This window comes from Seriola dumerili, unplaced genomic scaffold, assembly GCF_002260705.1.
Source record: "Seriola dumerili isolate Sdu_G_001 unplaced genomic scaffold, Sdu_1.0 BDQW01000088.1, whole genome shotgun sequence".
NCBI lineage: Eukaryota > Metazoa > Chordata > Actinopteri > Carangiformes > Carangidae > Seriola > Seriola dumerili.
Window position 1 is genome coordinate 2,987,265 of NW_019174343.1, and position 13,611 is coordinate 3,000,875.

The 13,611-nt window shown below is 42.6% G+C and overlaps 1 protein-coding gene across 1 annotated transcript; it reads left to right on the forward strand.

Annotated features, from left to right (window-relative positions):
• The first annotated feature begins 1,302 nt into the window (after positions 1 to 1,302).
• Positions 1,303 to 11,263, forward strand: LOC111221902 (zinc finger protein ZXDC-like). Its single transcript, XM_022745496.1, has 10 exons — positions 1,303 to 3,339; positions 3,795 to 3,947; positions 4,371 to 4,449; positions 5,123 to 5,253; positions 5,516 to 5,686; positions 6,198 to 6,982; positions 7,514 to 7,601; positions 7,699 to 7,865; positions 8,070 to 8,171; positions 9,224 to 11,263. The coding sequence occupies exons 1-10, from the start codon at positions 1,350 to 1,352 to the stop codon at positions 9,308 to 9,310; spliced, it is 3,753 nt and encodes a 1,250-aa protein (XP_022601217.1). The 5' UTR covers positions 1,303 to 1,349; the 3' UTR covers positions 9,311 to 11,263.
• The last annotated feature ends 2,348 nt before the right edge of the window (positions 11,264 to 13,611 follow it).

A 13,611-nucleotide genomic window follows, 5' to 3' on the forward strand; every position in this document is an offset into this window, starting at 1 on the left:
TACACACACACATATACAGCCTACTTAAGTACAGAACAGTACAGTACACAACCCATATTGGTCTATATAACTGTCAAACTGAAGTGAAGTTTAATAAAGTAAGATAGTAAGATGAGTAATGGAGAGTGAATGATAAACGCTACGTTTAAACACAGCAGGTGCTATATGGTTTAAATATTTTAATCACGGAGAAGATAGTCTTCAACGATGTCTGTTTTATAGTGCTATGCTGCCACCCAGTGGAAATAGAGCAAAAAAACACTGACTGGTAAAAGATTTTTTTAGTTTTTATTTTTATTGAACAATTCCATACACAACTTCTTTACAATATTCAAAAGGTAACAGGTGCATACAAAAAAAAAAAATGAAAATGAATAAATAAAAGTAATAATAAATAAACGCAGATGAGATTTAAATTATATTACACAAAACAACATAATAACATTGGGGGACTTGGACTGGAAATTTTATTTCTTAAGACGGTGCTGGCGGAAGACCTACGACCCACGACTGTAGTATTATTTCATACAGCTAATATATACGAAATGGCGAACTGAAAAGAGGTACGTGCTTTTGTACATATTTGTGCATGTCAGTGTAGGCATCAGCTCTACATGTTGTCATAAGAAATGTCATAGCCTATTTGGGTATCTAAAATACGACGGAGAATTAGGGCCACGTTGAGATTAAAAAAGAAAGCTTTTATTTCGAGAATAAAGTCGTGATATTACGAGAATTAAAAATGCAAAAAACCCCAACATTTATTAGGAATATTTCAACAACCAATAAACGGGATAAAGGACAGTCGGTGGCCACTTGAGCTGTTTCTAACACTGCTGTATGCCTGTCTGACAATGTAATAGACTCAGTTTCTGCACAATCTTTTCAGTGCCCTGATGCTGCTGCTGATGATGCTGATGACCCAAAAGATGATCTCCTTATTTGTGAAACCTCTGTAATAGGAGAACTTCACAGGATACTCCACGTTCATCATTTTAAAGCTTCTGATATTTTTCCTTGTAAAATTATGACTATTCTCATACACATATTTTTTTGCTCGTAAAAGTTTGACTTTTTTCTTGGAATATTTTGACTTTATGCTCGTAATATTATGACTTTCTTTTCGAAATTTCAGATTATTTTCCCTTATTGTGGCCCTAATACTCCGTGGTAAACAATAAATACAAATACAACACTTTACAGATCACTCACGTTGCTCGCCTCAGCCGTATTTCCACGGTGGCCCTGAAAGCACCGCTCGGCCTGCTGTAAACTGTGTAGTGGCTCTGCGGATCACCTCCGTCTACTAGGGCGGGCCTTTTCTGTGTCGCTGCTACAGGGATACCAAGATGGAAATTCAGGGGCTATCTGATGCCCAAAACATTCACTCTCAACATGGCGCCCCACATAGAACCACTTCGTCTCCACTTCGATCGGCGACAGGATCGAGACCTCGTTTTAACTGCACCGAAAATGGAGCGGGCGGACAACTGGAGCTGCTTGAACCACAAAGAGACAACAACAACAACAGGCCAAGGACATCACCGTTTCGCCTACTGGCGGAAAATGGCAGCGGAACGACTAGCCTGCCTGTTAGCAAATCGCAACCAACCAATAAAACTAATTTATCGAGTGATAGACTTAATAACGTGAACACGGAAAAGAAAAATGAGCTGAACGCACTACTTTGTTCTCAGGAGTCTGTTAGAGCTGCCTGGAAATATGGTATAGAAAGTGTAGATACTGTAATGCAAATGGAGCTGCCTCTGTTTGAAGGGGAAGAGGAACCGATGCCGCAGAGGCAACTAACGTTACCATTTCCAGTTTTACGGCAGCAGCGTGAGGACGGCGCCTTCAAGCAGCCTTCACTGGCCTGCCGAAGCGCTCCTCCGCCGGAGAACATCAGCACCGCAGACAGAACCACCCAGGAATTGTATGTTGTTTTCAATGTCGTTCAAGAGGATGGCAGCGGTGAGGAAGGCAAGCACCGACTGGATGTGTCATCTGAGGACGGCGATAAAATAAAAGGTAAAAGGCAAGAGTGCTGTAAGGCGAGTCCCTGCGGCTCCATGGAGGTTGGAAACAGCAGTAACGCACTTCTCTGTGAATCTAATGACAACGTTAACTGTCTTGATACCCAGGCCTTGAAAAAACCCGAACATGTTTTCAATTTACTTAAAGGTAACTCAGTCGCGGTAAATGCGAAACAGAGTGTTTGTCACCAAACTGTCGAAGACGTAGTTTTGACAAACAAATATGGCGATAAGATTTGTGGCCAGATTTGTACCGAAAACGAAGAAGGTAAACTGGTCAGGGAGCTTTCGCCGCAGTCCCATAATGACGAGAGCAGTGCCTTGATTTCAGGGAACTCGGGCATCGTGGAAGCCATGGATACCTCGGACTTTATTTCAGACTCGACGGGGCTGCAGGACAGTGCAAACCCGGTCACGGCCTCCACAAGTCCGCACCCCAGTGAAACCTTTTCCGGAACTATCACGATAAACAACCAAAGCATCATAGTGACCATAGAAAACGGGATACTGACTCTTGCTGCCCCACCAGAGGGGCATGTACACAAAGAGGATGATATGGTCAGCTTGAAGGAGCATCTTGGCATGAAAGACCATGAGGATATTGTTCTTCTCAACTATGACAGTGGCACTAAATCCATCGGGAAGATCAGCACGTTAGCAGTATCCAGCGTCAGCCAGCAGAAAGAACCCAGACCTGGTTTGTCCGTGAGTGACTCAGAGCTGGCTCTGGTGGATGACTGTTCATTATCAGAGCTGGGCACTTCTCTGGACTCCTGTTCCATTGTCAAGCAGGAGGCAGGGGCGCTATGTGCTGTAAAAGAGGCTGATTTGGTCATCCCATCCCCCAAAGCCACAGTGGCAGACTGTGAAAATGAGGACTTCCAGTCTGTACCGCCAATCAGGTCTAAAAAAGAGACTGTGACGTCCTTTGACTGCCCAGAACCTGGCTGCTCCAACACATTTGACACACGTCAGAAACTCAAGGTTCACCTCCTGAACCACGCAGAGGATCCACGCCCCTACCAGTGCACCATGGAGGGCTGTGGCTGGGCTTTTGCCACCTCTTACAAACTAAAGCGGCATCTTCAATCACATGACAAGCAACGACCGCACACCTGCCAATTTGAAGGCTGTGGGCGGCGTTTCACCACAGTGTACAACCTTAAAGCCCATGTCAAAGTCCATGAGCATGATAATTCCTTCATCTGTGAGATCTGCAGCGAGAGGTTCCGCAGTGCTGCTCGACTCGCCAATCACCAGAGGGTCCACTTTGAGCCACAGAGGCCCCACAAATGTGAATTCCCAGGTAACACCGAGATCATTTTGCAATTTTCACCTTTTCCGTGTACACTTACTCCACCTGCAGTTGGCTAATGGTTTGATAATGTACAACCCCCCAATGATAGCACTGGACATGAAGCCAATTGACTCAAAGGGTAGCCTGTTTAAAGTTGCACAAAGCATTTGGAGCTGCTAATATGTAAGGTGATACATACACATCACAGTCATGTTTACCAACTCCATCAGTTTAATGCTTTATTCCAAAGAGATGAGCGAGGCAAATTATTTTATGTTAAGGAGCCTTATGTTAGACAGAACACTCACTAGCTGGTGTTAGGGAAGACTGTTTAATGTTCACTTTCATTAAAGGGAATCTTTAATGTCCCATGGTTGCAATTAACTTGATGTGCAAAACTCTAACAGTTGCTAATATATTTTTGGTACAAAATGCACTTTCAGTCTACCATTGTCTTCCTACAGGCTGCGAGAAAACCTTCATCACCTTCAGTGCCCTGTTCTCCCATAATCGCACTCATTTCAGAGAAACAGGCCACTTCACCTGCACCTTCCCAGGCTGCGATAAGACCTACGACAAGGCCTGTCGCCTCAAGATCCACATGAGAAGTCACACTGGTAAGCAGATGCTAGATCTGAGTGTCAGTAATATTGCCATAATTTCCACCCTACTGGTTCAGCAGGGAGGCACTAATGCTATTTAAGTGGGCCAAAAGGTACACGGTCAGTTAATGGTGGCTCTAATCAGACCTTGCTTTGTATTTCTACAGTAGTCAGCATTCAAACTACAGAGATGTTTGAGGCTGTTTTTTTTAAAGAATAAGTCATTCCCCAATCACATGATGCTGTGAATGTGTTGCTCTCTGTTCACTCATTTCAGATGAGAGTAGTTCTTAATCCTGCATATTTCCAAAACTAAGAATAGCTCTGAATTGTACTGCATAGGTTACTTTGGTTAAAAGGGTGGTATCTTGGTGTCTTGGTGATACAAGCCTCAGATCATGTGCAGTGGTAAATAAACTAACAATTTCCTGTTGCCAGGTGAGAGGCCATTTGTCTGTGACTCAGAGGGCTGTGGCTGGTCTTTCACTAGCATGTCAAAGTTGCTCCGACACAAACGGTGAGTCTTCAAATAAGTAATAAGGAGTGGAGTTACGTGCGTGTGTGTGTGTGTGTGTGTGTGTGTGTGTGTGTGTGTGTGTGTGTGTGTGTGTGTGTGTGTGTGTGTATACGTATATATATGATGGATTATATGGCTCGAAATGCTAGGGACAGAGTCATTCCTATTTAAATTACAAAAATAATTTGCTTATACTAATCAAGTAGTCCGATTACAGTCCAACATATGTTCAGTGTGTGTGTGTGTATATATACATATATATATATATATATATATATATCTGCACTAAATGTTAAAATGTCGTACACTGATTATTGTGTGCACAAAGTTTTTTTTTTTAAGTTAAGTAACAAGATAGCTATATTAACCACCTAGAGTTACAATAGTGTTATAAACTGTGATGTGAACAAATACAGTCTATACAGACTCGCCAGAGTTTATGGGACTCAGGATGGCTAGCTGATTCTGGCTATTTAATACTTTTATACCTAACTGAATCATCAAGAATTCAATTGAATCATATTGAAATGAATCGATTCTAGATTTTCTGAATCAAAACTGAATCAGTTAGATCAGTGCCATCATCCAGCCCTACTGTTTGTCCACTCATTACATCTATAATGAAGTATGAGAATGTCTCACTGACCACCGTCTCCTTCTCTTCGGTTATCAGGAAACATGATGATGACCGGCGCTTTGTCTGTACAGAGGAGGGCTGTGGAAAGTCTTTCACCCGGGCAGAGCACCTTAAGGGTCACAGTATCACCCATCTGGGCACCAAGCCCTTCCAGTGCCATGCAGAAGGTGGGTACGGGTACCAGAGGCAAAATGTATGAGTAGCATGTTTTGTTGGGAGAAAGTCGGTGGTTTCTGTACATGCACTTGCTTTTTAAAAAATGAAAATAGACTAGTCAGTTGCAAATAAATAGAGAGAAGTTTATTTTTTCTTTCACTCATTGAAATACGGTGCAGTTAAATAAATCATTTAAATAGTTTTTCTGAACTTCCTATTTTCTGAACAAGCAATCATGTTATGCCATTTGACTCCTGTGTGTTTTCTCTTCAGGCTGTAATGCCAAGTTCTCAGCACGCAGCAGCCTGTACATCCACTCCAAGAAGCATAAGCAGGACACCAGCACCCTGAGGACACGCTGTCCTGTGGCAAACTGCTCCAAACACTTCTCCTCTCGCAGCAGTCTGAAGAGCCACATGCTTAAACACCACCACCTTAGTCCCGGTAAGTTTTTTTTTTTTTTTTTTTTTTTTTGTGGTGGTCTAAATTTACTACAGAGCTTGTTTCTCTTTGTGGAAGACAACAGTCAGTATATTGTGCAGCTAATAATGCGCACTGACTTTTCTCCCCAGATAGACAGGGCAGTTTCTGTGGATCTGGGAGATGGATAAACTCTCTCTCTCAACTCAATTCAGTATGCTTTATTGGCACGAATGTCTGGTTAACAATATTGCTTGCAAAAGTGTCAATGATAACACAATTCAATAATGAGATGAGAAAAAATACAATTCATTACGTGAAATACAAAGACAAGAAAATAGCAAAAGACAAGTAAACATGTGTTTTATGTGTGAATGTGTTCTACATGTCCAGATAATTATTTGTCACATTCAGTGATATTTTAATTATGTCACCCTCAGTTTGTGACTTTCAGTCACATATTGTGCAGCTGAGTCTGCTGCATGTTCCTCTCCTAATCAAATCTGTTGCTTTTCACTGTCATCGTCCATCCCAGATGTTTTGAACCAAATGGAGACCACGCCCACCTTGACCCCCAGCAGTGAGCTCATCAGCTCCAACTCAACAACGGTTACTGGGCCTGGTATTGCCGGGGGCGACCAGCTTACCAACTTGGACCTCAGCTCTCTTTTCTCTGCTGTGCCTGGAGGTGCGCCTCCAGGCACAGGTATGGGAGTGGGAATCCCTGTCGGCGGTAGCAGCTCTAATGGCACTTTCACCATGGACCTCTCCCTGGTCAGCTCAGGCATCCTCACCATCGACCCCGCTTCTGTTGGGACCACGCTTGGTACCAGCACAAGCACCACACTGGCCAAGACTGTGGACCCTCTTATCCTAGCAGCCAGTGCTGACATTGGCCCCCACCATGGTCTGGAGGGTACAGCGGGTGACGTCCTGCCCCCACAGGGCACCCTAAACCTGGATGATGTGCAGACTGTTACCCCAGAGGCCCTGGGAACCCTCACAGCTCTCACCATGCAGGGTGCTGGTTCCTCTGTAGACCCCACTCTACAGCACCCACTCAGCTCCTCCAGCGCCCTGAGCGTGGAGGCCACAGCCACCCTGGCAGTGGCTCCTGTGGCCGAGCTGCTGGCTTCACCCTCTACAGTGGTGGAGGTTGGTGGGCAGGGGGGAGTGGGGCCTCTGCTGGGCTGTGTGGAGGTGCTGGGGCCTCCAGAAGGAGGAAAAGTCCTCACCCAGTTTGTTTTCCCCACTCACAGCAACAGCTTCAGCCCTCAGAAAGACTCAGAACTCAACGCTGTGTCACCAAGCAGCTTCCTAGTGAGTAGCCGCACAGTTTTTTTTAGATGCATTCGCTGCCTTTTAATTGAAAATTTAAATATTTATAATCTCTGCAAATGAAATGCACAACATTTGCTTTTTGTATTCTCTGCTATGGAAGGGTGGAATTCTTTGGAAATGGCACAAATATCTGCTTTTATTAGCTTCATTGTGGTTGGTACTAGCACTCAAAAGCCTATGTATTGTTTTGGATTGGATTTAGTTTTGATAAAGTGGACTGTACTAGAGCTGAATCGATTTCTTGATTATTAGTATGTTGAATTAACAGAAAATAATTTTGTAACTACTTTGATAATCGATTAACTGTTCATCTTTTAGGCAAAAATGCTAAAATTCTGCTTCCAGCCTCTCAAATGTCAACATTTGCTGGTTTTCTTAGCCTGCTTTATTATGATGGATATGACATTTTATAGACCAAACAATAAATTAGTGATCAGTAAAATAATTGGCAGATTGATTGATAATGAAAATAACTGGTTGCAGCTAATGTGTATCCATTTTGTGTGTCAGGAGAGTGGAGGCTCAGCCAGGACTGATTACAGAGCCATCCAGCTGGCCAAGAAGAAGAAGAAGCAGAGAGGCCCATCAGCCTCCTCTGGTAACACACACACTCCTCATTCAGACTATACTGAGAGTAGAGACTAACCTGACTGTGTAACGGCAACTCATGGTGGTATTGTCTTTGCCCGATCCAGGGAGTTCCAGCCAGAGAAAAATGAAAGGAGCAAAGGCAGCCATTGCTCCAGCACCGCTGGCTCCATCTGCTGCTCGTTATGGTGAAGGAGCTCCATCAGGCAACGGGGGCCTGACTCTGCGTGATCCTGTCACCGGGGCCCAGTATGTCCAGATTCAGCTGCTGCAGGTGAGATCCCCAGATATCTGATCACAATACAGTGTTTGCCAACTAGTCTGTGTGTAGATCTGATGTACACCCTTGACATTAAAATCTTTGGCCTGTGTTGAGAGAACCATTTTCTAAATGAGACGGCATCAACTGCATTGAATAGCCACAAAGAAGCATAGCTGTTGTTGAAAGACATGCTGATGGAAATGTTTGTCCATGCAGGACGACCCAGCCAGTGATGGCGATCTTGCCTTCCAGCTGAGCTCTCAGCCCTCCAGCTCGCACTCTCAGCTCACTGTTGACCTGCCTGTCAACATTTTGCAGGTGAGAGAGCTTTCATTTACAATTCCTGGTGCCTTTTATTTATATCACCACTGTCAGCAGCTGTAATGAGAGGCAGATTCATACAAGTCCACTTAGTGATCCAGTGAAGGTATATTTTTTACAACAAATCAAACATTACCACACATGAAAATCATGGCAAGGTTTATGCAAACAAAAATATTTTCACAAATAGAAATAAAAATGAACACAGTGAAGAAAAAGAACAGAAAATAACAAGTAGAAAATACTGATTCCTGGTTAGATCACCTGGCAGCTGATGTGAACAGTATATTCGTAGTTACTATAATGCAGAAGCACAGGTGAAGTTTTCCACATGGTGTGAATGCAAATCGGTCAAATTATGACTCCTGCAATATTCTTTGGTCATGATGTAAGACAACTGTTGAAGGTCCTGGAGTCACAGAAGTGCCACGCTTATGTCTCTGGACCACTCCCCTCTCCCGGCTGTGGACTCCGCTTCAGCCTTTTTCTGATTGTACTCACTACGGTTTTCATTGACAATTTCTACTTGTTTTGGCAGCGTACAGAGCGTTCAAATGACAGATAAAGTGGCAACACCCGGCCGAGGCAAGAACACTGTACTATAGAAAAGTTCCAGTCCGGTTTTTGATTTCATCATAGTACAGAAACTGCACACACAACAGCTTTAAAAGACAGTACAATAAATTTAGATACAGGCTGTTCTGGCACTATTAGTTTGATTCAGTTGATGATGTAATATATTCAGCAGTCTTAGCCTGCAAAACGTTTTTAAAGTCATGATTCAGACATTGACAACCTGAGCCAGGGGAGCAACATTGAAGCAGAGCACAACTTTGAAGATTCAGACCACTTTTTGTTTTATGCTTTCTCATTTATTCTTAAGATTTTTTTATTGTACTTTATCTTTGTTTCCATTTCTTGAGCACAGAAACTATTTTAATATGTAATTGCACTGTGAAATTTCTGTTTTTATGTCTTTGAAACAACTAGTTTTTGACAGGTTCTACATAAAGTTTATTATTAATTGAGCTCTGTGACTATGTTCACAGGAACCTTCAGTGATGGCCGAAGACGACAACACATCTGACAACTCCCAGTTCACAGGAAGCACAATCAACCTCCAGGACTTGGAGTGACCACCGCAGAGCTGGAGGTCGCAGGTCTGCTGCAATGATCGATTTCTCTGGCACCTCGTCACTGTCCACAGTTTACATCAACAAACACACCGTGAGATATTATGCTCCATCAAACTGTTGACCTGTTTTTTCCCAGGACTTTGAAAGCCTTTGTGGACATGTGGTCAATATGATTTAGGGAGGGGTGGACATGGTTTCACAGATAATGCACCTTGAGAAGAGGATATGAGGATAGTTTCTTCAGAAGATTATTGTGTTGATTTCTTCAGTCCAGTTTGTACCAAAATCAAACCTGACAGCACTCAGAGGCTGTCCTGTGGGTGTTAACAGTAACGGTGTCTATTCCATGGTGCCACATTGCCACTCATGCACATTCTGTGTGCTATCTATGCTCCAGTTGCCTTACAGACACCTCACACTGTGCACACCTCCACTGGCAGGTTATCTTCTTTATTTGTTGCTATTTTGATTTCTTAAGTTTTGTTAGCTTTATTTTTCTATGGCAGTACCAAGTTCATGTTGAAAACATGGCTATTCATGTGTTTATATACGTATGTAATGAGTTACTACCTTCTTGTGATAATTTAATGTTTGTTATTTATTATTTAGTTGTGGGTTTACAGAATGGCAGAGCCAAACACAGATGAATTAAAGAATTAAAGCACAATCTGAACAGTTTTTGGAGAAGCCTTCATTTGACTTTGCAGAAAAAAAAAGGAAAATTGCTTGTACCAGATTTAGCCACCAGCTGATTTCCATCTGCAGTACAGTAAAAGATCCCCACTACAAATAGGCCAACATCCTATTCATAAGCACACACACAAACACACAATAACACACTTCATTTGAACGAACTCGAACATTATATAGATATTAATAGTACATACATGTATCCCCCATTATAAAAAAAAAAGGTCACCAGAATGTCAAGTTAATGCTGAGAAGATGGTTACTTAAAAACCATTTTGCCAGCAGTAATGCAGCCGTTGTACCAGACCGTTGTGGTGAAGAGGGAACTGAGCCGGAAGGCAAAGCTCTCAATTTACCAGTCGATCTTTGTTCCAACCCTCACCTGTGGTCATGAGCTGAGTAGTGACTGAAAGAATAAGATCGCAGGCACAAGCGGCTGAAATGGGTTTCCTCCTCAGGGTGTCTGGGCTCAGTCTTAGAGACTGAGTGAGGAGCTCCGACATCTGGAGGGAGCTCGGAGTAGAGTCGCTGCTCCTTCGCGTCGAAAAGAACCAGCTGTGGTGGTTCAGGCATCTGATCAGGATGCCCCCTGGGCGCCTTCCTTTGGAGGGTTTCCATGCACATCCAACTGGGAGGAGTCCCGGGGTAGACCCAGAACTCGCTGGATTACATATCCCATCTGACCTGGGAGCGCCTCGGGTTACCCCAGGAGGAGCTGGAAAGCGTTGCTGGAGAGAGGGACGGCTGGAATGCCCCACTTAGCCTGCTGCTACCACGACCCGACCCTCGATAAGCAGAAGAAAATGGATGGAAAAGGTGGATTGTGCAAAGGTGAAGCCTCGTTTAGACATGCTACAATCTGCCATTGAAGCTCTGCTCAGTTGCTCAGAGCAGAGTTGAACAAAGGTGATTGACGTTGGAGGAGCATCATTATCAAACACCCTAAACACACATCTGAATACAGAATGAAGTTGTCAAAGCTTAACATTTTTATATTTAACAAGTAAATAACAATGGTGGTATTGCAGTGATTTCCTCTCCAGGACGTTAAGTTTGTGAGGTGTCCTAACAGTTTTTAAGACAGTCTTGTTTACCTGTGACCAACATGATATGCAATAATGAAAAGATATATGTAGTAAATACATGTAAATATGTATGTAGTCAATATATAGTGTTCCCATCTTGAGCAGATACAGTCAGAAAATATTCACATCCCGTCACTTTTTGCTCCTTGTGTTGTAGATTTAATTATAAATGAGTACAATCGCCGTTTTTGCTCATCAGTCTCCATTCAATAATCCAGGATAACAAAATAAAAACATGTTTTTAGAAATGGTTGCAAATTTTTAAGTATGAACTACTTGTACTAGTACTGAAGTCTCTCCTTCCTTCAGTACTGTGTAGAACCCCTTTGACAGCAATTACAGTTTCGAGTCTTCTGGGTAAGTCTCTACAAGCTGCGCACTCACACATTCTTCCCAGCACGTCCTCCCGTGCTTCATTAGATTGGACGTGAAGAGTTTGTGAACTTCCATCTTCAGCTCTCTCCACAGTTTTATGATATTTAAGTCTGCACTTTGGCTGGCCCACTCAAGGGCAGTCAGAGAAAGCCATTCCAACATTTTTTGGGTGTATGCTTTGGGTCATTGTCGTGCTGAATGGTGAACCTCTGTCCCAGTCTCAGGTTGTTTGCGCTCTGGAGCAGGTTTTCTTCAAGGAACTCGGGTTTGGCTGCATTCATCCTTCCCTCAATTCTGACCAGTCTCCTTCCCCTATCGCTGGGAAGCACTGCCATAGCATGAGCTGCCACCACCACACTTCGCCGTAGGGATGGTATTAGCCAGGTGATGAGCTGTGCCTGATGTTCACTGGACATAGTGTTTGACCAGAGAATCTTTTCCCACGTGCTCAGGACTCAGAGTCCTTTAAAAACCATTTGGCAAACTCAGAGTGGGCTGTTACTCAAAGTGGCTCCCGTCGAAACATTTTTCCATAAAGGTGTGATTGACGGAGCACTGCTGAGACAGTCGCACACAAAGCTTTTGTCCTGATTTACACTGATGAGCCACAACATTAAAACTGATAATTAGTGTTAATGTTGTGTCTGATTGTTACATATACATGTGTATGTGATCACTATAAGCAGTTTCCGCTGTTTATTATTGTATTTGTTTTTATTACAATAATTGCTCAACAGCATAGAAAGAACTGTAAATAAACCAGAGTTAGCTAAGAAGGCTATTTTAATCTGTTGAGAGGTGATCATAATTGTGACACTTTTATATTGTTAGACTAGTTTACAGAAATGTGAACACTGTTATCTTACATGAGCGTTATTATCAGTGCTTGTAAATCTCAGAATTTAGACCACATTTCCCATAAATCCTTGTTCATACGGTCCTTTATCCACATTCCTTTAGGGGACAAATGTGTTGCAAGGTATTTTCGGTCTGATTTTCCTTCCATTGACACTGAAGGCCTCTCAGACTGTGGTGGGATAAAGAGTGCCCCCTCCCTGTGTAAAGAGTCAGTTCACCCAAATCCAAAAAACACCAAACAAACAAAAAACAGTACTATGAACCACAAGATGGCGTCCAAGTCCACATGGCTTCTACATACAGGGCACCACCTAGCTATGATGCAAGCTTTAATATGCATTATTGGCATATAAACCCTCATAAGGATATTTTAGGAATAATATAGTGACAGTATGAATAATAATAATATTTCATAAATTAGTATTAGGGATATTACAGAGTTATTGTAATAATTTGTTTCCTTGTTGCCCGTTGAGTCTCAACCTGCCACCTACCTGTGTAACCTCTTGACCCCACTACATGCACTTGGGTGAGAGAGCTTGGTCACAACAACCATTGATGAGGTTGCATGTTAACTGTCATCAACACACAACATTATTTTCATGCAATATATTTTATGCACAGCATATACCCAAGATGTCAAGGAGTCATTGAACAACACTGTCACCTATTCAAATCTATTGTCATCCATCTGTAAAACAACTGTCTAGCTCTATGGCCATACTACGGTGGCCCTGAGAGCTCAACACACTGCAACATGCAAATAGACAAAACACAAACATACTCAAAAAACAGGGATTTCATGGATACAGATCAATCTCACCTACTTTATCTCACCTAGCTACTTTACAATCTGGGGTTTGAGTAGTGAAGAGTCAGGAAAAGTCAAATGTCAATTACATGTTATTTCTGTTCTCTCTCTCTCTCTCTCTCTCTGTCTTTCTCTTTTTCTCTCTCTCTCTCTCTCTCTCTCTCTCTCTCTCTCTCTCTCTCTCTCTCTCTCTCTCTCTCTCTCTCTCTCTCTCTCTCTCTCTCTCTCTCAAGAGTCGTTTAGGTTCTTTCATGCTCCAGTGTCCTTCACCTCCACTTGTTGCACAGACTTGCCGGGTGGTTCACTTTTCTTGTAACACACACACACACACACACATATATATATATACAAAAAAAAAAAAAAAAAAAAAAAAATATATATATATATATATATATATATATATATATATACACACACATAATCTTGAGTATATAAGAGTATATAACCAGTATATAATCTATAATCTGTCCCAAGTGTCGTTC